Below are 23,806 nucleotides of genomic sequence, written 5' to 3' on the forward strand. Positions count from 1 at the left end.
ACATAACCATATTAACTCCATTATAATACTCAATAAAAGGACTACTACAGTAATAATGGCATTTATCAGTTACCATGTATCAGTATGGGAAGGACTCATGTGCATAAACAAAGGACATATGATCCTTCTCTCCGAGAAGTTCATTCTATTGATCTTATTGATCTCTCTCAATGAATTGGTAGAATGCTTAAATACATCTATACTGAGCTGTGTGTGGACTTCTCAGAGCACTTTCTGACTTATCTTACTATTTTTTTTTTTTCGGTACGCGGGCCTCTCACTGTTGTGGCCTCTCCCGTTGTGGAGCACAGGCTCCGGACGCCCAGGCTCAGTGGCCACGGCTCACGGGCCTAGCCGTTCCGCTGCATGTGAGATCTTCCCGGACCGGCGCAGGAACCCGTGTCCCCTGCATCGGCAGGCGGACTCTCAACAACTGCACCACCAGGGAAGCCCTCTTACTATATCTTGTGATCTCCTAAAGGACCGTTTATTACTAGAGAATCACTTAGAGGACCTCTAAGGCCCTTTCCATTTCTAGGACACTATGTCAATACTAACTGACCCTTAGATTCCACGGATGATGTCTGGGCTCTGTCCAGTATTCCAAAAAGAGGAGAATCTGTGAAGTCCATGAAGGAACATGTTTCATAAAGCAAAGGTTCCCATACCTGATAAGAGTATGAGATCCAAGGGACTTTTTAAAAATAAGAATTCCCTTGGGCTTCCCTGGTGGCGCCATGGTTGGGAGTCCGCCTGCCGATGCAGGGGACATGGGTTCGTGCCCCGGTCCGGGAGGATCCCACATGCTGCGGAGCGGCTGGGCCCGTGAGCCATGGCTGCTGAGCCTGTGCGTCCGGAGCCTGTGCTCCGCAACGGGAGAGGCCACGGCAGTGAGAGGCCCGCGTACCGCAAAAAAAAAAAATAAAAAAAAAAAATAAAAATAAGAATTCCCAAACTCCAGACCAGATTATAGTACTAAAACAGGATCTCTGGATTTAAGAAATCTGAATTTTTAGAAACTCACAGATAGGCCTGTTGATCAGCCAGGCTTGTTAACCACTGCCAGAAAAAAAGACCAATTTTGAAAATATAGACATGCTTATTTTATGGAACTGATGGGTTAATATAATACTGTATTACTTCTGAACATGGAAGAAGTTATATACAAATAGAGTTTCAAATAAATACATCTACCAGCTGGTTTTATTTCATAGGGCTTTTTAAATAACACTGAAAAAAATGTTTCGAAGTAGAAATTAATATACTAGTTAAAATCTCTGTCTTTTTACTTGAAGTAACTTCATCGTTGTTTAACAGATTAAAATATCTTCACAAAAATCTTCTCTAATTCATTTCTAGAGATGTAGGCTTTCCCTTTAGCAATCTTAGAGATTTTAGAACTAGAAGAAATCTGAACAGAACAATCCAGTCCCATGATTTCTGGATGAGAGAACAGAGGCCCAGAAAGGTTTAAGTAATTTATTAACGGTCACAAAACTACTTAGTAGCAGGCCAGGACTAGATCCCAAGTCTTTTCCCTAAACAAACAATAAAAACAAAGATTATCATTTTCAAGATGTTTACAGAAAGGTTTACAGCTTCTAGATTCAGAAGCTGAGTTGATTTCTGTAGGATTATAATGTGATTTTTATTGTTTCTGCTCACTTGCTAATTTGCCTACAAAAATACATATTGATTGACAATACAAGAAAGTTTGAAAAAATAAAATCTTACCATTTCATCTGGTATTCCATGGCGATCAAACTGATAAAGTGATGCTACATGAGCAATAATCCACCAACTAAAACCCAATGGATCCCTGGGCTGGATTATAGGCACAGAAGGTCTTCTTCGGTCATTTGATTTTTCAAAGAGCGTTTTAAGTAGTTTATTCAACCAGTTCCAAAATGACTGTAGAAAAAGAGGTATTAGGATTCAATTAAATTCAGACACTGACCTAATAACCTTTGATTTGGGTTTTTTCCTTCATTTTTGTAAGGAAATATACACACAAAAGATAATACAAAACACATATATAAAACTTAGAGAATAATAAAAATACCCAGGTTAAAAATTAGAAAATGACTAGTTCCTACAGTTTCCACAATCATATCTTCTCCCATCCAGGAGTAACCATTATTCTGACTTCTATAATATATCATTCCCTAGTTTTTTAAGTTTTGCCACATAGATATACACGCCTCAATCACATATTGTTTGGCTTCACCTGTTTTTTTTTAATGTGTTTGTATTCTTACATAGCTTGTTTCTATTGTTTGGTAACTTACTTCTTTTCCTCAATATTATATTTGTGAGATTTACCCATATTAGTGAGTATAGCCATAGTTCATCAGAGTATTCCAATATATGACTATAAGATAAACTATTTACCTAATTTACTATTGTTGAACATTTGATGGGTTTTAGTAAGATTTTTTTCTAGGTATTTGTCCATTTTATATAAATATTTGATATTATCAGATATTTTAATATCTGCAGAGTTTGAAGACATGTTACCATTTTCATTTCTAGTACTGACTTGTAATCATCTCAAGAAAGATTAGCCAATTTTAGTAATTTTTTTGAAGAACCAACTTTTGGCTGTTTTGATCTTCCAATTGTTTGATCATCTTTGTTGTTTTCAATTTCATAAATTTGTGTTAGTCTTATTTACTACCTTTTATTTTCTTTGGGTTTACTATACAGGAATTTTTTCCCCTAACTTCTTACAATGAATTCTTAGCTCATTAATTTTCAACTTCTTTTCCTCTAACATTTGTATTTAAAGTTATATATTTCCCGTTAATTATATCTTTAGCTGCAGTCCCAAAGCTTTAATTAGTAGTATGTTAGTTATCATTTACTTCAAGATATTTTATAATTTCTACTACATCTTCTTTCACCTATGGGTTATTTAGAAATGCATTTCAGTATTTCTAAGCATATGTGTATTTCTCTTTGTAGTTCTGTCAGTGTTTATTTTCTACATTTAACAGCATATTATTAGCCACATAAAATTTAAATAAATTTTATCTTCCTGGTGAATTGGACCTTTAATCAGCATGAAATGGCTTAATGCTTTCGTTGGTTTTAAGTCTAATTTTCTCCAATATTAGTTTAATACATTACCTTTCTTATATCTTTTTTCTATCAATTCCAAATCCTTTGGAATTTTGTTTTAGATTCTCTCTTATAAACAGCTTACAGTCTGTTCTGACAGTATATGTTTTAAATGAGCAATTAGTACTACATTTGCAGTTAATGTAATGTAACTCATATATTTAGTTTTAAACGTACCATCTTTTTCTTTTCTTTTTTTTTTTTGCGGTACGCGGGCCTCTCGCTGTTGTGGCCTCTCCCGTTGCGGAGCACAGGTTCCGGACGCCCAGGCTCAATGGCCATGGCTCATGGGCCCAGCTGCTCCGCAGTATGTGGGATCTTCCCAGACCGGGCACGAACCTGTGTCCCCTGCATCGGCAGGCGGACTCTCAACCACTGCGCCACCAGGGAAGCCCGACCATCTTATTCTGTATTTCTATTTATATGTCTATTTTTTCCACCTATACCTCCTTTCTGCCTTCTTTTGGGATGACTATTTCACTATTTTCCCCTTTATTAGCTTGTAAGTTAAATAACCTACTCTCTCTTCTTTTAGTGGTACCTTAGAAACAACAGCATACATTCAAATATCTTGGTAAGTTAATATATATCTTGCAATTCTCTCAGACAAAACAAGGACCTTAAAATACTCTAACTCATTTATGCCCTACCCAATTTATAAGCCAGTATTACCATGTACTTTATTTTTTAATTCCATTAGATTATATTATTGATTTATACAGAACATTTACCACTTACTTTATTCCTTCTTCTGCCTAAAATTTATCTTTCAGGATTCCCTTCAATTTTGCTTCATTGAAAATTGTTTCACCCAAGTCTTGAAAGATTTTGCTGGATGAAGAATTTTTTGTTGAAAATTACCTTGTTTTAATACAATGAAGATTTCCCACTGGCTTCCACTGCTGTTGAGAAATCAGTTGTCAGTCTAATTGTCATTCTTTTGAAAGTAGCATTTTTCTGTGTGAATGCTTTTAATCTCTTCTCTTTGTCTCCAGTGTTCTGCAGTTTCACTATGATGTATCATGGTGTGTTTTTCTTTTTATTTGCCCTAGGTGGAATTCATTGGGCTTTTAAATACGATAGCTTTCATTAACATTAGAAGATTTTAAGTCATTTTCTCTTCACATATTTTTTCTGTTCCACTTTCTACTTCTTCTCCCTTGGAACTATATGTAGAAGTATATCAGATATTCTCTCTAGTCTCACATGCTGCATTTATCTACCATGTTTCTTCAGTTTTCTTTGATCTGTAACAGTTGTTCAGATTATCTTTCATGACTGACCCTGATGTTCTTGAAGAGTAGGCCAGCTATTTAGGTTTGACTAGTATTTTTTCATGATTAGATTCACACGATGCATTTCTGGCAGGAATATCAAAAAAATTTTGTTCTTTCAATGCATCACATTGAGAGTACATAATTTCAACTTGTTTTATTATTGGTTAACTTTGATATCTTAGTTAAGGTGGTATCTGCTAGATGTTCTGCACTGCAAAGTTACTGCTCCCTTTGTAACAGACAAATACTGTGCAGTGATACTTATCAAGCTATGTAAATATTGTGCTTTTCATCGTATTTCTGACAGCCATTGAGGATTCTTGCCTGAAACAATTACTATGAGGGTTGCCAAGTGGTATTTTCAAATTCCATATTACTTCTACATTTACTCGGAAGAGCTTCCCTTCTCTCCATTTATTTATATCACTAAAGACTCACAAATCCTTACTGTACAGATTACAGTCCTTTGCTATCATTTATTGTTTTGCTCAAAATCCCAGATTTGGTGTGTGGGAGATCTTCATGTTGGCTCTTGTGTCCTTTTGACAAGTCCTCATCAACTTTTCAGCACCTCGTTAGTTTCTAGTACAAAAGGTTCCAGACTCATTTTTTATTTTGCATGCTCCCACCTAGAATCAGTTCATTTTACCATTCTCTTTTCACTGGAGAATGGTCATTTCAAAACCAAGACATAGCTGAAATTTTCTCATTGCTACTCAGATATCCACCTAGTAAATAAGGTAGAAAATGTATATATGTCCATTCACACATATCACTCAAGAAATATTCATTAGTTTTCCTTTTCTTCCCTGAAATTTAAGTCTAAATGACGTCTACTAGGTACTGAGTGTTGAGTTTTTAAGAATGCACTCATACAGATATAGCCAGTATTAGCTACATTTTAGAATATTTTCTGGGATAAAAATATGCCCTTAATCATATTAGTTTATTTTCATTCTTGGAGTTCCCACATAATTTGTGGTATGTGTGAATTCCCAAACATTCCTGATCCTCTCCTAGGCTTCTCTAATTGCTTCTTATCCTGTCCCCCTGGGAAGCAGCACCTTGTTGCCTCCACAAAGATCAGCAGCAGCAGTCCAGACAACATTTGAAAATAACTTAATAACCCTGAACTGCTGCTGCCCTTTGGACAATTTCCTTAGAGCATTAGTCCTTTGAACACTGACTTGGTTCCAGAAAATGTCCCTTTCTCAGTGGGAAGACTCGAAATCCCATTCAGTCTTCCCCTCCCTCATTTCAAAGAACAGGACGGAGGGTAGGCGGTAGAGAGAAGGAATTAAATACTTCTTTTTGGAAGAATGTAAGCTTGCGTGCACACACGTATATATATATGCACACACATAATTTGTTCTTTTAAAAAAATAAACAGTGCATTACAGAAATCAGCACTGACACATCATAAATTTTTAAAATCATGTACAAGACAGAAAAAAAAAATCTCTGCTTTCAGCAGTCTGGAAAGCTCCTAAGAATAGGTTCTATATAGAGCTTAGCCCACTGTCAGCATTCAGGGGAATGATCACATCTCCTGCAATATCATTAACTCCTGAGTGAATGAAAGAGAAAAGCTTCCCTGTTCCTTCTGAATCTTTCAATTGCTTTTTCAGTTTTTCTTTCTCAGCTTATCCACATCCATCTTGGTCCCTAAAGCCATTGCCCGTCTGATAGTACAAAGAGTAATTTTTAACTTGCTTCTTTGTTGTTTTAGAAGGAATTTTTTGTTTTGTTTCCTTTTTGTTTGGTCAATTTTTCTTGGTCTTGAGATTCTATTAAGGGAGTATGTCATAGTTAGAGTCCATATAACCTCCACAGAGCAAAAGATGGGACTAAATTGCTTTTCTTTTCTTCTTTTTATAAATTTATTTATTTTTGGCTGCGTTATGTCTTCATTTCTGTGTGCATGGGCTTTCTCTAGCTGTGGCGAGTGGGGGCTACTCTTCGTTGCGGTGCACAGGCTTCTCATTGTGGTGGCTTCTCTTGTTGTGGAGCACGGGCTCTAGGCACGTGGGCCCAATAGGTATGGCTCGTGGGCTCTAGAGCACAGGCTCAGTAGTTGTGGCACACGGACTTGGTTGCTTCATGGCATGTGGGATCTTCCTGGACCAGGGCTTGAACCTGTGTCCCTTGCATTGGCAGGCAGATTCTTAACCACTGCGCCACCAGGGAAGTCCCTACATTGCTTTTCTTTAAACTGAGGGCTTGTTCTATTGTGCCATACTGGTATTTCATTCAATGCTTGGGCTGGAAGTCCGAGATCAGGGTGCCAGCATGGTCACATGATGGCCCTCTTCTAGGTCACAGACGTCTGCTATGTGCTCACAAGGAGGAAGGGTCTTTGAGTCTTTTAAAATGCTCTACTGTTGCCTTGTTTTATGTTGTTTTTAAGAAGTCTAGTGCAGGTCAACTTATTTAGCTTTTCTAAGTAATTTAGTCTTTTTGCCTAGAGGATTTGAAGATTTCCTTCAGGACTGGAAGATATTTCCTATATGTCTGAAGTCAAATAGTTTTACAATATGTCTCAGGATGGATTTGGAATTAATCTTTCCACTTATCAAGCAGGCTGTTTCAATATGTAGATTTGGGTCTTCTTTTACTTCTGGAATATTTTCTTGGATAATAATTTTGAGTGTTAGCTATATCCCATTGTTCTGGGTTTTTTTAGGGACTCCATTTATACATATGGTTATTTCTGCTTTACTTATCTCCCATTTCAACCATTTTCTCTCTAACCATTTATATTCCTTTCTTTACCTCATTTTTACTCTCTTGGTTATTTTGCTGCCTTTCTTCCATGCCCCTTATTAAATTTTCATTTGAGTCTATTCTCCTTGGGCACTTTGTAATTTAGTCAATTCTATAATGATGTTTTCTTCCATTTCTCTCCTGCCTTCAGTTTATTCTTTTCATTAATTCCTAGCTTTTGGTCTTTCTGTTTTAAAATCTGAATATCTTATTCAAGGTGTTTTTTTGTTTTTGTTTTTGTTTTTATAGCCCCAAGTGTTTATCTCCTTAATTCAGTCTGGAGTATTGTCTTAGGATTTTCTTCTGCATTATAGTTGTTTCTGAGGAAGAGGGTATCCTCAGCTAAAGTATATCAAATCAATTCTGTTTCCTTGTAGTAACTTTATAAAGATTTGTTTAGTTTCCTTCTTTTCATTTTGCAGGTTTGGACTACTCTAAAAGATTCCTAGTTCAGTGAAGCCCTCTTTTGTCTATGTACCAAAGTCCCATTTCTTTACTAGATTTCTTTTCTTTTTGGTGGTGGTGGTGGTGGGAGAGTAGGTATGAAGCCTTTGTTTTTTAATTTTTATTTTACAAGAGACATTGTTCTATGCTTTTACTTCCTATCCCCTTCACCACCTAATCACCAAGGGGGAACCACTCCCTTTTCGCCTTTTTATTCTCCAGAAGCTCTACCTTCAAAGACTGCCTCATGTTTTGCACACACTTTTATGTTCCTATTCTTCTGATCTATAAGAAACCTTTCCAGTATTTTTCACATCTTGAAATGGTTTTAGACCAATTTTATGGCTACTGCTAGCTCTCTTCCTCTCTCCTCAGAGCAGTTTTTCTCAGACTGCCTGCCCTTGCTTGACAGAAAGGTGTGGTAGTGTGCTTTGGTAGCTTTTACTTTTAATTTACAGCTTTGAACATTCTTATCTTGCAGGTATGCTATCAACATGTTTTCTGTGCAGTTTTATTTGTTCTTGCTATTCTACATTTTGGGGGAGGTTACATGAGAAGATGTGGGTTTAAGCGTCCACCCATTGTCCAAGGCTACTTAGAAGTCACTGGCTTGAAATTTTTAGTACAACCTAAGCAACATGAACTCAGGCTATAAAACTGTATGAGTGCTGGCTTATAATAAATACACTGAAGCAATTTTAAACTGCAAAGAAACATAGTTAAAGACAGGCAATTTTCCTTACAAATTTAGTTGAATTTCTAGTTCATCCTTTTGGGGGCCCAGATTTATGGGTAGTTGGTGTATAGTAGGTTACCAACTTGAGTTGATTCTGAGCTTTGTCTTCTATTCTTGGACCTTATAATATATGAAAGCTAATGTTCCAAGTTTTTATAATTCAGCAACTGCCTCTAAGCTTCAAGATTCAGCTGACCTGAATTCCCACCTACATTTAGTATTTGGCCTCAATACTTCTTACTTTCAACAAGTTCACTGACACATCTAAAATGCTTATTACATGATATGCAGCATGATTAGATTATTTTTTTAGCAGGAAGGTCAAACTGTCTTACTGTCAGGAATGGAAACTTCTAATGTAACTTTCAAAATAAAATAGCTTTCAAAATCTGTGAATAATATATTTTAGTTGTATTTAAAAAAATGAAATGACCTATGATTTCCATTATTTTAAGAGAAATAATTCTGGTTACTACATAAAATGAAAAGCATAACAGTCATTTAGGTTAAACAATACATATTACTATGCAGATTTCTACAATATAGTATTTTAAATTATGCCTACTTTTCTGCTTAAAATCTAGAAAAAGACTCAGGGCAACAAGTATGAACATGCCTTCATTAACTCTATATAGCTTACACTTTCAAGTCTAAAATTTATAAAATAAGAACAATTCTAAAAAATATAAATTCTTAAAGATAAACTTTGCAGAAAATGGAAAAATTGATGTTTACCACATAAATGAAATAAAATATACTGGAAAATAATCAAAGGAAAATATTGCTGAGACTGTGTAATATTTAAGTCCATTGTGGAAAGCTTAATGCTACTGACAAACCAAAATGCCACGGAAAAACAACTTTCTTACTCAATAAGTAAAAATGCGTTAAATTTATACATAGTAAATTTACTTTATTTTACTTATACCTAGTAAATTTACTACTAAAATAACTCAAAATAAATATAGTACTATAAACCTCCAAAAAGTTATTATTAAAATTATATAGATTATTTTCACTGTCCTAAAAGTGTCCTGTGTTCTGCCCACCCTCAGAAACCACTAATCTTTTTACTGTTTTCATAGCTTTAGCTTTCACAGAATGTCATATAGTTGGAATCATAGAGTGTGTAGCCTTTTAGATTGGTTTCTTTTACTTGGTTATATGCATTTAATGTTCCTCCATGTCTTTTTATGGCTTGATACCTCATTCTTTTTAGTGATGAATAATATATCATTGTCTGGATATACCACAGTTTATTCATTTACCTACTGAAGGATATCTTGGTTGCTTCCAAGTTTTGGCAATTATGAATAAAGCTGCTATAAACATGCATGTGCAGGTTTTTGTGTTGACATGAGTTTTCACTGGGTAAATACCAAGAAGCACAATTGCTGGATCCATATGCTAAAACTATGTTTAGTTTTGTAAGAAACAAGCAAAATGTCTTCAAAAGTGGCTGTACCATTCTGCATTCCCACCAGCAATGAATGAGAGTTCCTGTTGTTCCACATTCTCATCAGCATTTAGAGTTGTCAGTGTTCCCAATTTTGGTCATTCTAATAGGAGTGGTATCTCATTGTTCTATCCATTTACATTTCCCTGAATTTGTAGTGTCTTTAAAGAAATTTTTAAAATATTAGAATTGAGCTTTCAACTTGAAGAGCTACAGAGGAGTTTTTTTAATTTATGGATAAATTCTTGAAAATGTATGTAGGAAGAAATTATTTTAAACTCCTAACTGGATAAGAACATATAACATAAACCATTTTAAGTATCATTTCACAGTGAATTACTTGTATTTACTTCTGCATATGAATATTTCTCTTTTTCTACTAATCCAGAACACTTGAAATAAAATAAAAGCCCCATTCTGAAGACTTGATTCAAAATGAGGTGAAGTAAAATTTCCCACCTTCCCCTTTGTGTTTATCTTTCTCTCTCCTTGAAATAAGATACTGTAAAATTGATTAATAAAAACCTGTGCTTTATTTCTCCACAAATCTAAATCTGCCTCATTTCCTAACTAAAATATTTCCTGGATTACTAGAGTGTTTTTAAGTATGGCCTAAAAGATTCTTGACAGAAAAAAAAAGAACTTGAGAAAATAAAAGAGTCAAATCTTGTACTTCTCCTAGATGTTTCATATTACCAATTTAGGGTTAAAAATATAGTAGGTATTTAGTATTCAGTTAATGCTCTGTTTGGTGGTGGTTGTTGTCTTATTATAAAGAAAGACTTCGTAAGATTTTTCTTTGACAAAACCACTGCATGAATTCAATGTAAGAGCTAGTAACAATAACTAACATGAATTTTATAACTTACTTCTGAAAGAGACCATTTACTCCTGTGGTTGAGAAGATGAATGAGTAGAACCCATAATTCTTTAATGCATGGACATGGGCAATGGTGACTCATTAATGCTTCAGAAGGCCTAACCTGCAGGAAAGAACGAAAAAGAGTAACTTATAAGACAGCAGAACTTTACATGCCACATATCTCCCCAAACGTTTTAAATGAATGATTTAGATGACTTAAAATTTATGCTCAATTACATAAAATTGTTTATTAAAAAACATACCATTTCATTAACTTTTAAAATAAATTTCCATTTAAAAAACAAAAGTACACAATGAATTTTATTTTCAACTTAAAAAAAACCTCTGCTTTAATCATATAATCCAATGGTCAGCAAAGTTGTTCTGTAAAGGGCTAGATAGTAAATATTTGAGGCTTTAATAGTGAAATAGTCTTTGTAACAACTATTCAACTCTACCATTGTTCTACAACATCAGTCACAGATAATGGGTAAAAAGGATGGGACTGTGTTCCAGTAAAATTTTATTTACAAAAACAGGTGTGTGCTAGATTTGGCTACAGGGCCATGGTTTCTAAACCTTGATCTAATCTATCAGCCAAATAAAAAGACTTCTAAGAAAATGATTAGAAAATAAATTTTGATTCTCTGTAATGCAGACTAAATTTTTTTGTAAGAACAAGTACAATTATTATGAATTTATAAAGGTTAGGCAACTTTACCATTTTTGTAACAAATATACCCTCAATGGCCCCAAATAATACAGAGAATATGCACTGTAAGTATAGCAAGTATAGCTAGACTTCTGAAATTCATAATGTGTTCATTATTTCACATACTACATACACTTTTCTAACAAAATACACAGTAAAAAAAAAAAAACAGTAAAGACATTACTATATCATATCTGGTCAATCTACTAATTATATTAGTTGTAAATACACAGACTAGATTTAAACAATATTAATAATAAATACATAAAACACAATCTAAATTTAAAAAAATTATAAATCCCAATCTCCCATAGGTAACATTTATGCTTGTAACCTGAAATAAGTGATGATAGTGGACAAATTTCCATTGCTTGAAAATAAATGAATACCACAGCACTTTCAAATCACTGTCTGCATTAAACACTATGATAAGCAATTTAGTAAAAACATGTAATTTCCCCCATGATTCTAGACCTTTTATGAAGACAACCAAACAAAACTTCTCTTTAAATGTGTCAACTAACTTTAGCTAAGTAGTCATTTATTTTATTATATAACAACAAAACAATAGATTATTAAAGGGCTGGTCTCTATTCGAACAGAAATTAAATTTCCAATCATTATCATGAACATTTTGTTTTTAATTATTTTTGACAAATGGAAAAGGCTATTTTTTTAAAACACTAATTCCAGCCTGTTTTAAATGTTTAACTCAAATTCTTTTCCCAACCACCTCCCAAATAACAGTAAATATAAAATTAGAAGAATTAACAAGTAAGCCATTTTAGATTCTTATGGTCAAACCACATGCATTAAGTACTGACTATTGCCATTAAATACCAAAATTGCAAATGAACTCTTAAAGCATTACCTTATCATACCTGTTGAGGGACAGGCTTATTAAATCACAAAGAAGATTTTCACAATGTTCTTCAAATAGGCTGACATTGGTTAAACTGTCACCTGCCAGATTCATAAACTGATGACTATATATAACTTGTTCTAAAAATGGAATAAGATAAATTCTGTTTAAGACTACAGTAGATTTTACTAATTCAGAAGGAGGAAAGTGACTGTACACCTTTAAATTAACATAACAAAACTGAAAAATAACAGTTAAAAACAAATTTTTTGCGAATAAAAGTATGAAAACAATTCCTTTCTTATATGAGCAGTGATAGACATGAGCTTAAAAAAGTTTCAATCCTCCCAAGTACCATTTAATAGATTTTCTTAATTTGGCCATCTGAAGAGCAACAATGCAACATCACTTCAAAGAAAAAAATACAAGACAGGAAACACTAGAAAATCTTTACCCATATTTCTAACCAATAAAGCCTTTAAAACATTATTCCTTTAACAAATACTGAAAAAATAACCATGTGCAATTGTTTTTTGGCATGAAATAGAGCAAACCAAGGTAACGGATACAAAAATTTGAACGTGTCAGAGTAAGTTCACCTGAGTATTGCTCTAAGAATATATTATTTGAAATACAGTCCACATGAGAGAGGAAATGATATATTTGTGTACACCTTTATATGTTCACATGTATGTATATAAGTCCTTACACATATACATGTACATATATATGTATTTTCGTATTATTAATGCATTGAAAAGTAGGTATTGAGGTAAAGGATATGTTTATTACCTAAATAATTAGTAATTTACAACTACAGGAGACCTTAAGATGGAGGAGGAGTAAGACATGGAGATCACCTTCCTCCCCACAAATACATCAGAAATACATCTACACGTGGAATAACTCCTACTGAATGCTGGCAGAAGACCTCAGACTTCCCAAAAGGCAAGAAACTCCCCATGTACCTGGGTAGGGCAAAAGAAAAAAGAAGAAAAAAATGACAAAAGAATAGGGTCAGGACCTCAACCTCTGGGAGGGAGCTGTGAAGGAGGAAAGGTTTCCACACACTAGAAGCCCCTTCACTGGCGGAGACAGAGGTGGCAGGGGAGAAGCTTCAGGGCCATGGAGGAGAGCGCAGCAACAGGGGTGCAGAGGGCAAAGTGGAGAGATTCCTGCACAGAGGATCAGTGCCAACCAGCACTAACCAGCCCGAGAGGCTTGTATGCTCACCCGCCAGGACAGGTAGGGGCTGGGAGCTGAGGCTCAGGCTTCAGAGGTCAGATCCGAGGGAGAGGACTGGAGTTGGCTGCGTGAACACAGCCTGAAGGGGGCTAGTGCACCACAGCTAGCTGGGAGGGAGTCCAGTAAAAACTCTGGACCTGCCTAAGAGGCAAGAGACCATTGTTTCAGGGTGCGCGAGGAGAGGGGATTCAGAGCACCGCCTAAACGAGCTCCAGAAACGGGCATGTGCCATGGCTACCAGCGCAGACACCAGAGATGGCCACGAGATGCTGAGGATGCTGCTGTAGCCACCAAGAAACCTCTGTGCAAGCACAGGTCACTATCCACACCTCCCATTCCAGGAGCCTGTGCAGCCTGCCACTGCCAGGGTCCTGTGATCCAGGGACAACTTCCTCAGGAGAACACATGGTACGTCTCAGGCTGGTGCAACGCCATGCTGGCCTCTGCCACCACAGGCTCGCCCCGCATTCCTTAACCCTCCCTCCCTGCAGCCTGAGTGAGCCAGAGGCCCCTAGTCAGCTGCTCCTTTAACCCCGTAATGTCTGAGCGAAGAATAGATGCCCTCGGGCGACCTACACACAGAGGTGGGTCCAAATGCAAAGCTGAACCCCAGGAGCTCTGCGAACAAAGAAGAGAAAGGGAAACTACTCTCAGCAGCCTCAGGGCAGCGAATTAATCTCAATCAACTTGATGTACCCTGCATCTGTGAAATACCTGAATAGACAACAACTCATCCCAAAATTGAGGCTGCGCACTTTGGGAGCAACTGTAGTCTTGGGGTTTGCTTTCTCACCTAATTTGTTTCTGGTTTTATGTTTATCTTAGTTTAGTATTTAGAGTTTATTATCACTGGTAGACTTGTTTATTGATTTGATTGCTCTCTTCCTTTTTACTTTTTTAATATATAGATACATATATTTTTTTCCTTCTTCTCTTTTTGAGAGTGTGTATGTGTATGCTTCTTTGTGTGATTTTGTCTGTACAGCTTTGCTTTTACCATTTGTCCTAGGGTTCTGTCTGTCCGTTTTTTTCTTTTTTTTTGTATAGTTTGTAGCGCTTATTATAACTGGTGGATTTGTTTTTTGGTTTGGTTGCTCCCTTCTTTCTTTCTTTCTTCGTTTTAATATTTTTTAATTTTTAATCACTTTTTAATTCTTTATTTTAATAACTTTCTTTTCTTTCCTTTTTTTCTTTCTTCCATTCTATTTTTCTCCCTTTTCCTCTGAGCAGTGTGGCTGACAGTCTTTGTGTGCCGGACGGGTGTCAGGCCTGTGCCTCTGAGGTGGGAAAGCCGAGTTCAGGACACTGGTCCACCAGAGACCTCCCGGCTCTATGTAATGTCAAACAGCGAAAGCTCTCCCAGAGATTTCCATGTCAAAGCTAAGACCCAGTTCCTCTCAACGACCAGCAAGCTACAGTGCTGGATACCCTATGTCAAACAACTAGCAGGACAGGAACACAACCCCACCCATTAGCAGAGAGGCTGCCTAAAATCATAATAAGGTCACAGACATCCCAAAACACACCACCGGACGCAGATCTACCCACCAGAAAGATAAGATCCAGCTTCATCCACCAGAATACAGGCACTAGTCCCCTCCAACAGGAAGCCTACACAATCCACTGAACCAACCTTAGCCACTGAGGGCAGACACAGAAACAACAGGAACTATGAACCTGCAGACTGCGAAAAGGAGACCCCAAACACAGTAAGTTAAGCAAAATGAGAAGACAGAGAAACACACCGCAGATGAAGGAGCAAGGTAAAAACCCACCATATCAAACAGATGAAGAGGAAATAGGCAGTCTACCCGAAAAAGAATTCAGAGTAATGACAGTCAAGATGATCCAAAATCTTGGAAACAGAATGGAGAAGATACAAGAAATGTTTAAGAAGGACCTAGAAGAACTAAAGAGCAAACAAACAATGATGAACAACACAATAAATGAAATTAAAAATTCTCCAGAAGGAATTAATAGCAAAATAACTGAGGCAGAAGAACGGATAAGTGACCTGGAAGATAAAATAGTGGAAATAACTGCCACAGAGCAGAATAAAGAAAAAAGAATGAAAAGAATTGAGGACAGTCTCAGAGACCTCTGGGACAACATCAAATGCACCAACATTCGAATTATAGGGGTCCCAGAAGAAGAGAAGAAGAGAGGGACTGAGAAAATATTTGAAGAGATTATAGTTGAAAACTTCCCTAATATGGGAAAAGAAATAGTCAAGCAAGTCCAGGAAGCACAGTGTCCCACACAGGATAAATCCAAGGAGAAACATGCCAAGATACATATTAATCAAGCTATCAAAAATTAAATACAAAGAAAAAATATTAAAAGCACAAGGGAAAAGCAACCATTAACATACAAGGGAATCCCCATAAGGTTAACAAATGATCTTTCAGCAGAAACTCTGCAAGCCAGATGGGAGTGGCAGGACATATTTAAAGTGATAAAAGGGAAAAACCTAAAACCAAGATTACTCTGCCCAGCAAGGATCACATTCAGATTCAACAGAGAAATTAAAACCTTTACAGACAGGTAAAAGCTAAGAGAATTCAGCACCACAAAACCAGTTTTACAACAAATGCTAAAGGAACTTCTCTAGGCAGGAAACACAAGAGAAGGAAAAGACCTACAACAACAAACCCAAAACAATTAAGAAAATGGTAATAGGAACATACATATCGATAACTACCTTAAATGTAAATGGATTGAATGCTCTAACCAAAAGACATAGACTGGCTGAATGGATACAAAAACAAGACCCATATATATGCTGTCTACAAGAGACCCACTTCAGACCTAGGGACACATACAGACTGAAAGTGAGGGGATGGAAAAAGATATTCCATGCAAATGGAAATAAGAGAGCTGGAGTAGCAATTCTCATATCAGACAAAATAGACTTTAAAATAAAGACTATTACAAGAGACAAAGAAGGAGGCTATATAATGATGAAGGGATCAATCCAAGAAGAAGATATAACAACTGTAAATATTTATGCACCCAACATAGGAGCACCTCAATACATAATGCAAATGATAACAGCCATAAAAGGGGAAATCTACAGTAACACAATGATAGTAGGGGACTTTAACATCCCACTTTCACCAATGGACAGATCATCCAAAATGAAAATAAATAAGGAAACACAAGCTTTAAATGATGCATTAAACAAGATGGACATAACTGATATTTTTAGGACATTCCATCCAAAAACAACAGAATATACTTTCTTCTCAAGTGCTCAAGGAACATTCACCAGGATAGATCATATCTTGGGTAACAAATCAAGTCTTGGTAAATTTGAGAAAATTGAAATCATACCAAGTATCTTTTCCATCAACAACACTATGAGACTAGATATCAATTACAGGAAAAAATCTGTAAAAAACAAAAACACACGGAGGCTAAACAATACACTACTAAACGACCAAGTGATCACTAAGAAATCAAAGAGGAAATCAAGAAAAACCTAGAAACAAATAACAATGAAACCAGGATGACCCAAAACCTATGGGATACAGCAAAAGCAGTTCTAAGAGGGAAGTTTATAGCAATAAAATCCTACTTCAAGAAACAAGAAACATCTCAAGTAAATAACCTAAACTTACACCTACAGCAATTAGAGAAAGAATAAAAAAAAAACCCCAAAGTTAGCAGAAGGAAAGAAATCATAATGATCAGAATAGAAATAAATGAAAAAGGAATGAAGGAAACAATAGCAAAGATCAATAAAACTAAAAGCTGGTACTTTGAGAAGATAAACAACATTGATAAACCATTAGCCAGACTCATCAAGAAAAAAAGGGAGAAGACTCAAGTCAACAGAATTAGAAATGAATAAGAAGTAACAACTGACACTGCTGAAATACAAAGGATCATGAGAGATTACTGCAAGCAACTATATGCCAATAAAATGGACAACCTGGAAGAAACGGACAAATTTTTAGAAAAGCACAACCTCCTAAGACTGAACCAGGAAGAAATGGAAAATATAAAGAGACCAATCAGAAGCACAGAAATTGAAACACAATCACAAGCATAGAAATTGAAACTGTGATTAAAAATCTTCCAACAAACAGAAGTCCAGGACCAGATGGCTTCACAGGCGTATTCTATCAAACATTTATAGAAGAGCTAACACCTATCCTTCTCAAACTCTTCCAAAATATAGCAGAGGGAGGAACACTCCCAAACTCATTCTACGAGGCCACCATCACCATCACCCTGATACCAAAACCAGACAAAGATGTCACAAAAAAGAACACTACAGGCCAGTATCACTGATGAACATAGATGCAAAAATCCTCAACAACATACTAGCAAACAGAATCCAACAGCACATTAAAAGGATCATACACCATGATCAAGTGGGGTTTATCCCAGGAATGCAAGGATTCTTCAATGTACACAAATCATTCAATGTCATACACCATATTAACATATTGAAGGATAAAATCCATATGATCATCTCACTAGATGCAGAAAAAGCTTTCAACAAAATTCAACATCAATTTATGATGAAAACCCTCCAGAAAGCAGGCATAGAGGGAACTTACCTCAACATAATAAAGGCTTTATATGACAAACCCACAGACCACATTGTTCTCAATGGTGAAAAACTGAAACCACTTCCTCTAAGATCAGGAACAAGACAAGGTTGTTCACTCTCACCACTATTATTCAACAGAGTTTTGGAAGTCCTAGCCACGGCAATCAGAGAAGAAAAAGAAATAAATAAAAGTAATCCAAATCAGAAAAGAAGAAGTAAAGCTGTCACTGTTTGCAGATGACATGATACTATACATAGAGAATCCTAAAGATGCTACCAGAAAACTACTAGAGCTAATCAATGAATTTGGTAAAGTTGCAGGATACAAAATTAATGCACAGAAATCTCTGGCATTCCTATACACTAATGATGAAAAATCTGAAAGAGAAATTAAGGAAACACTCTTATTTACCATTGCAACAAAAAGAATAAAATACCTAGGAATAAACCTACCTAAGGAGACAAAAGATCTGTATGCAGAAAATTATAAAACACTGATGAGAGAAGTTAAAGATGATACCAACAGATGGAGAGATATACCATGTTCTTGGATTGGAGGAATCAACATTGTGAAAATGACTCTACTACCCAAAGCAATCTACAGATTCAATGCAATCCCTATCAAACGACCACTGGCATTTTTCACAGAACTAGAACAAAAAATTTCACAATTGGTATGGAAACACAAAAGACCCTGAATAACCAAAGAATCTTGAGAAAGAAAAACGGAGCTAGAGGAATCAGGCTCCTGGACTTCAGACTATACTAGAAAGCTACAGTAATCAAGAAAGTGTGGTACTGGCACAAAAACAGAAATATAGATCAACAGAACAGGATACAAAGCCCAGAGATAAACCCACGTACATATGTTCACCTTATTTTTGATAAAGGAGGCAAGAATATACAATGGAGAAAAGACAGCCTCTTCAGTAAGTGGTGCTGGGAAAACTGGACAGCTACATGTAAAAGAATGAAAGCAGAACACTCCCTAAGACCATAAACAAAAATAAACTCAAAATGGATTAAAGACCTAAATGTAAGGCCGGACATCATAATAACACTCTTATAGGAAAACATAGGCAGAACACTCTATGACATAAATCATAGCAAGATCCTTTATGACCCACCTCCTAGAGAAATGGATATAAAACAAATATAAACAAATGGGACCTAATGAAACTTAAAAGCTTTTGCACAGCAAAGGAAACCATAAACAAGACAAAAAGACAACCCTCAGAATGGGAGAAAATATTTGCAAACGAAGCAACTGATGAAGGGTTAATCTCCAAAATATACAAGCAGCTCATGCAGCTCAATATCAAAAAAACAAACAACCCAATCCATAAATGGGCAGAAGACCTAAATAGACATTTCTCCAAAGAAGATATACAGATTGCCAACAAACACGTGAAAGGATGCTCAACATCACTAATCATTAGAGAAATGCAAATCAAAACTACAATGAGGTATCACCTCACACCGGTCAGAATGGCCATCATCAAAAAAACATACAAACAATGGAGAACGGTATGGAGATTCCTTAAAAAACTACAAATAGAACTACCATATGACCCAGCAATCCCACTACTGGGCATATACCCTGAGAAAACCATAATTCAAAAAGAGACATGTACCAAAATGTTCATAGTAGCCCTATTTACAATAGCCCGGAGATGGAAACAACCTAAGTGTCCATCATCGGATGAATGGATCAAGAAGATGTGGCACATATATACAATGGAATATTACTCAGCCATAAAAAGAAATGAAATTGAGCTATTTGTAATGAGGTGGATGGACCTAGAGTCTGTCATACAGAGTGAAGTAAGTCAGAAAGAGAAAGACAAATACTGTATGCTGACACATATATATGGAATTTAAGAAAAAAAAATGTCATGAACATAGGGGTAAGACAGGAATAAAGACACAGACCTACTAGAGAATGGACTTGAGGATATGGGGAGGGGGCAGGGTAAGCTGTGACAAAGCGAAAGAGAGGCATGGACATATATACACTACCAAACGTAAGGTAGATAGCTAGTGGGAAGCAGCCGCATAGCACAGGGAGAGCAGCTCGCTCGGTGCTTTGTGACCGCCTGGAGGGGTGGGATAGGGAGGGCGGGAGGGAGACGCAAAAGGGAGGGGATATGGGAACATATGTATATGTATAACTGATTTAATTTGTAAAAAAAAAAAAAAAAAAGAACTAGCCTTTTTTTTACTTCGCTTAGCTTTCTTCATTTAGGTACTACACATTTTTTGTTCAGTTTATTCTTGGGTAATTTATGTTTTTGTTGTTCATGGGAGTTGTTTCCATTTTTATTTTCTAACTGGTTAATTTTTGGAATAAAAGGAAGTGTATGTGCAGGGTGTGTTCTATAATTATGCCTTACTTTACTGAAAGTGAGCTATAGTTTGCAATAAAAAGTTTTTTGTTTTTTGCTTTTTTTTGCGGTACGCGGGCCTCTCACTGTTGTGGCCTCTCCCGTTGCGGAGCACAGGCTCTGGACGCACAGGCTCAGCGGCCATGGCTCACGGGCCCAATCTCTCCGCAGCATGTGGGATCTTCCCGGACCGGGGCACAAACCCGTGTCCCCTGCATCGGCAGGCGGACTCTCAACCACTGCGCCACCAGGGAAGCCCCAATAAAGAGGTTTTTTAAGCCACCTGATCATGTAAATAGTCTAAATATGACAATTAAAAGACAAAAAGTTTCTCATCACACACCAAAAAAAAAAATGCAACTATGTATGGTGATGGGTGTTAACTAGACTTATTGTGGTCAACATTTCACAATATACATAAATATCAGATCATTATTTTGTACATCTGAAACTAATGTTTTATGTCAATTATATCTCAATAAAATAAAATAATATCCATAAAAAAAACATACAAACAATAAATGCTGGAGAGGGTGTGGAGAAAAGGGAACTCTCATACACTGTTGGTGGGAATGTAAATTGGTACAGCCACTATGGAGAACAGTATGGAGGTTCCTTAAAAAAACTAAAAATGGAAATACTGTACGATCCAGCAATCCCACTACTGGGCATATACCCTGAAAAAACCATAATTCAAAATGAGTCATGTACTACAGTGTTCATTGCAGGACTATTTACAGTATCCAGGACATGGAAGCCACCTAAACGTCCATCGACAGATGAATGGATAAAGAAGATGTGGCACTTACATACAATGGAGTGTTAGCCATAAAAAGAAAGGAAACTGAGTTATTTGTAGAAAGGTGGATGGATACAGAGTGAAGTAAGTCAGAAAGAGAAAAACAAATACCGTATGTTAACACTTATATATGTTATCTAAAAAAGAAAAAAAAAAGGTTTTGAAGAACCTAGAGGCAGGACAGGAATAAAGATGCAGACGTAGAGAATAGACTTGAGGACATGGGGAGGGGGAAGGGTAAGCTGGGATAACGTTAGAGACTGGCATGGACATATATACACTACCATATGTAAAACAGATAGCTAGTGGGAAGTAGTCGCATAGCATAGGGAGATCAGCTCTGTGCTTTGTGACCACCTAGAGGGGTGGGATAGGGAGGATGGGAGGGAGACCCAAGAGGGAGGAGATATGGGGATATATGTATATGTATTGCTGATTCAGTTTGTTAAAAAGCAGAAACTAACACACCACTGTAAAGCAATTATACTCCAATAAACATGTTAAAAAAAAAAAGAAATCCTTTTAATTTGTAACGAAGTCAAGTAGTAAGCCTCTCTGTAGTTAGTCCTGACACTTTAAGAGAGTAAGTGCTAGGTTATAATATACACATCATTGTGTTAATCACAAAGACTGTTCTGAACATTAAAAATGCTCAAGTGCTTAAAAAATAATAATAATAATTTATAACTATATAATATTTTTAGAAATTGCCAATTTGATAACGGAAACTAAAGATGTCAAAGAGCAAGACCAAGAAATAAATAGGCAACATGTGAAATAAAAGATTACCATCCATAATATATACAAACCTCTACTAATTAATTAAAGAAAGATGGAAAAGAATGAAACAAGAGATAAAACAAGTACTTTGCAAAATATAATGAACAGGTAATTAATAAAGCAAATATAAAAAGACAATAAAATTAAAGATGCTCCACTTCACTAGTAATCAGGAAATTGCAAAAACAGAGACTCAGTATTATTTTTCACGCATTAGTTGGCAAAAAATACAATTAATAATATCCACTACTGGCAAGAGTATGAGGCAAAGGCATGTTCACAGTTAGTGTACATAAATTGTGGAAGCTTAATATACAACACCAGAGCAGCATATACAATACTAAAAGTGCAGTGTGCCACATCATTTCCAAAAACCTATTCTACTAAATAACTTGTACAAGTATTCAAAGATGTATATCTTATATCTTCGTAAGGATGTTAAATGAAATATTATTTGTAATACCAAAATAAACAGAATTAACTGAAATATCAAAAAATAGACTTGGCTAAATAAATTATGATAGGTCCATAAAACTGTATGAACTAACATGAACAGATCTCTAAAAAACTGTTAAATGAAACCATACATAGGACAATATGATGATACCATTTGTGGTTAGAAAGAAAAACAAAAATTCTACCTATGAGTTTCTATATATGTATACTAACAGATAGTAAGTATGGATGGATGGATAAATGGACCAAGCCATTCCCAGCAGTTACCTCTAGAAAAAAGAAGTAAGACCTTCACTTTTTAGTTTGGTTACTGTTTGATTAAAAATAATAATAATCAGAAAGCACTTATTGTATAATTTTAAAAAACAATTTAGATTAAAAAACGTTTACATTAAAAAAAGGACATAAATCAGAAATTCATAAACTTACTCAGTTTTTCACCAAGCATGTGAAGAATTTCCAGCACTAGCCAATGGATATCTAAGTGGAGATGTAACAAATGCCATGATGGTGGGAAAAGCTGTGAATGACATTAAAAACTGTGACTGAAAATTCATAACACTTTATTAGGTATTTTATAGCATGTCACAACACTCCTCCATAATGCACAAGTTAACCTAACACTATTCAAAAGCTCAAGGAAAACCTCTGTCTTGTTCATTAGAGGATTTTTTCACTGGAGATCTTTAAAAGCAGGATATACTCTTAACTGATGTTGTTTAAGACAGACCCACCTTGGGGCTGCTGAATAGACTTGTATAGTAAAGGCCCCTACCAACCAACCGAGATTCTACTACAGCTGCAAGGCAGTAAATGAATTTCTTTAAACACTTATTTTCATGATTTTGTTTTAGACTTTAGCTAGGAAATATGTTTTTAAATGTAATGAATACCCAGGAACTTCCATAAGATATTTTAACAAGAACCTCTGGATTATCATTTAGACACTACTGTCATGCCCATAAAGAAACTAGAGTTAAAAGTGGTGAAGAAATTTACCCCTCAATTAATGCTTTAGGATTCAAACCTAATTCTATCTGACTCAAAAGCCAGTGCTCTTTACTGTGCTAGCAGATTATCAATAAACTTTCTCCAGTCAACATTTCGAATCACTAAAATAATACAATGATACATACTTTTTATTAAAACTATGATGAATGATGGAGAGGGGTCTTGCCTTATCAAACATGCAAACAAAATAAAACACAACACTAATAAAACAGTGCTGGCTCAGGAATAGATAGTAAATAGCAAAAATAGGGAAGAGAGAAATGGATACACATGATATGTCAAATTAGTGGGGAAAGCATGGGTCATTCAATAAGAGACAGGATTATTAACTTATTCAT

General features: G+C 35.8%; 1 protein-coding gene across 3 annotated transcripts in view; it reads right to left on the reverse strand.

Moving 5' to 3' along the window:
• MMS22L (MMS22 like, DNA repair protein) overlaps positions 1 to 23,806 on the reverse strand; it is a 156,041-nt gene that overhangs the window by 119,904 nt on the left and 12,331 nt on the right. For all 3 annotated transcript variants that reach the window (XR_014017158.1, XR_014017159.1, XM_081250416.1), the window contains exons 7-10: positions 22,887 to 22,977; positions 12,242 to 12,372; positions 10,666 to 10,779; positions 1,735 to 1,911 (exon numbers count right to left, since the gene is read on the reverse strand). Coding sequence is in view for 1 of the 3 variants with exons in the window: in XM_081250416.1 (XP_081106542.1) it covers positions 1,735 to 1,911; positions 10,666 to 10,779; positions 12,242 to 12,372; positions 22,887 to 22,977 (513 nt within the window). In the remaining 2 variants the exon portion in view is untranslated. The remainder of the gene's footprint in view (positions 1 to 1,734; positions 1,912 to 10,665; positions 10,780 to 12,241; positions 12,373 to 22,886; positions 22,978 to 23,806) is intronic.

The sequence above is a fragment of the Mesoplodon bidens genome, assembly GCF_964165515.1.
Source record: "Mesoplodon bidens genome assembly, chromosome: 12".
Classification (NCBI taxonomy): domain Eukaryota; kingdom Metazoa; phylum Chordata; class Mammalia; order Artiodactyla; family Ziphiidae; genus Mesoplodon; species Mesoplodon bidens.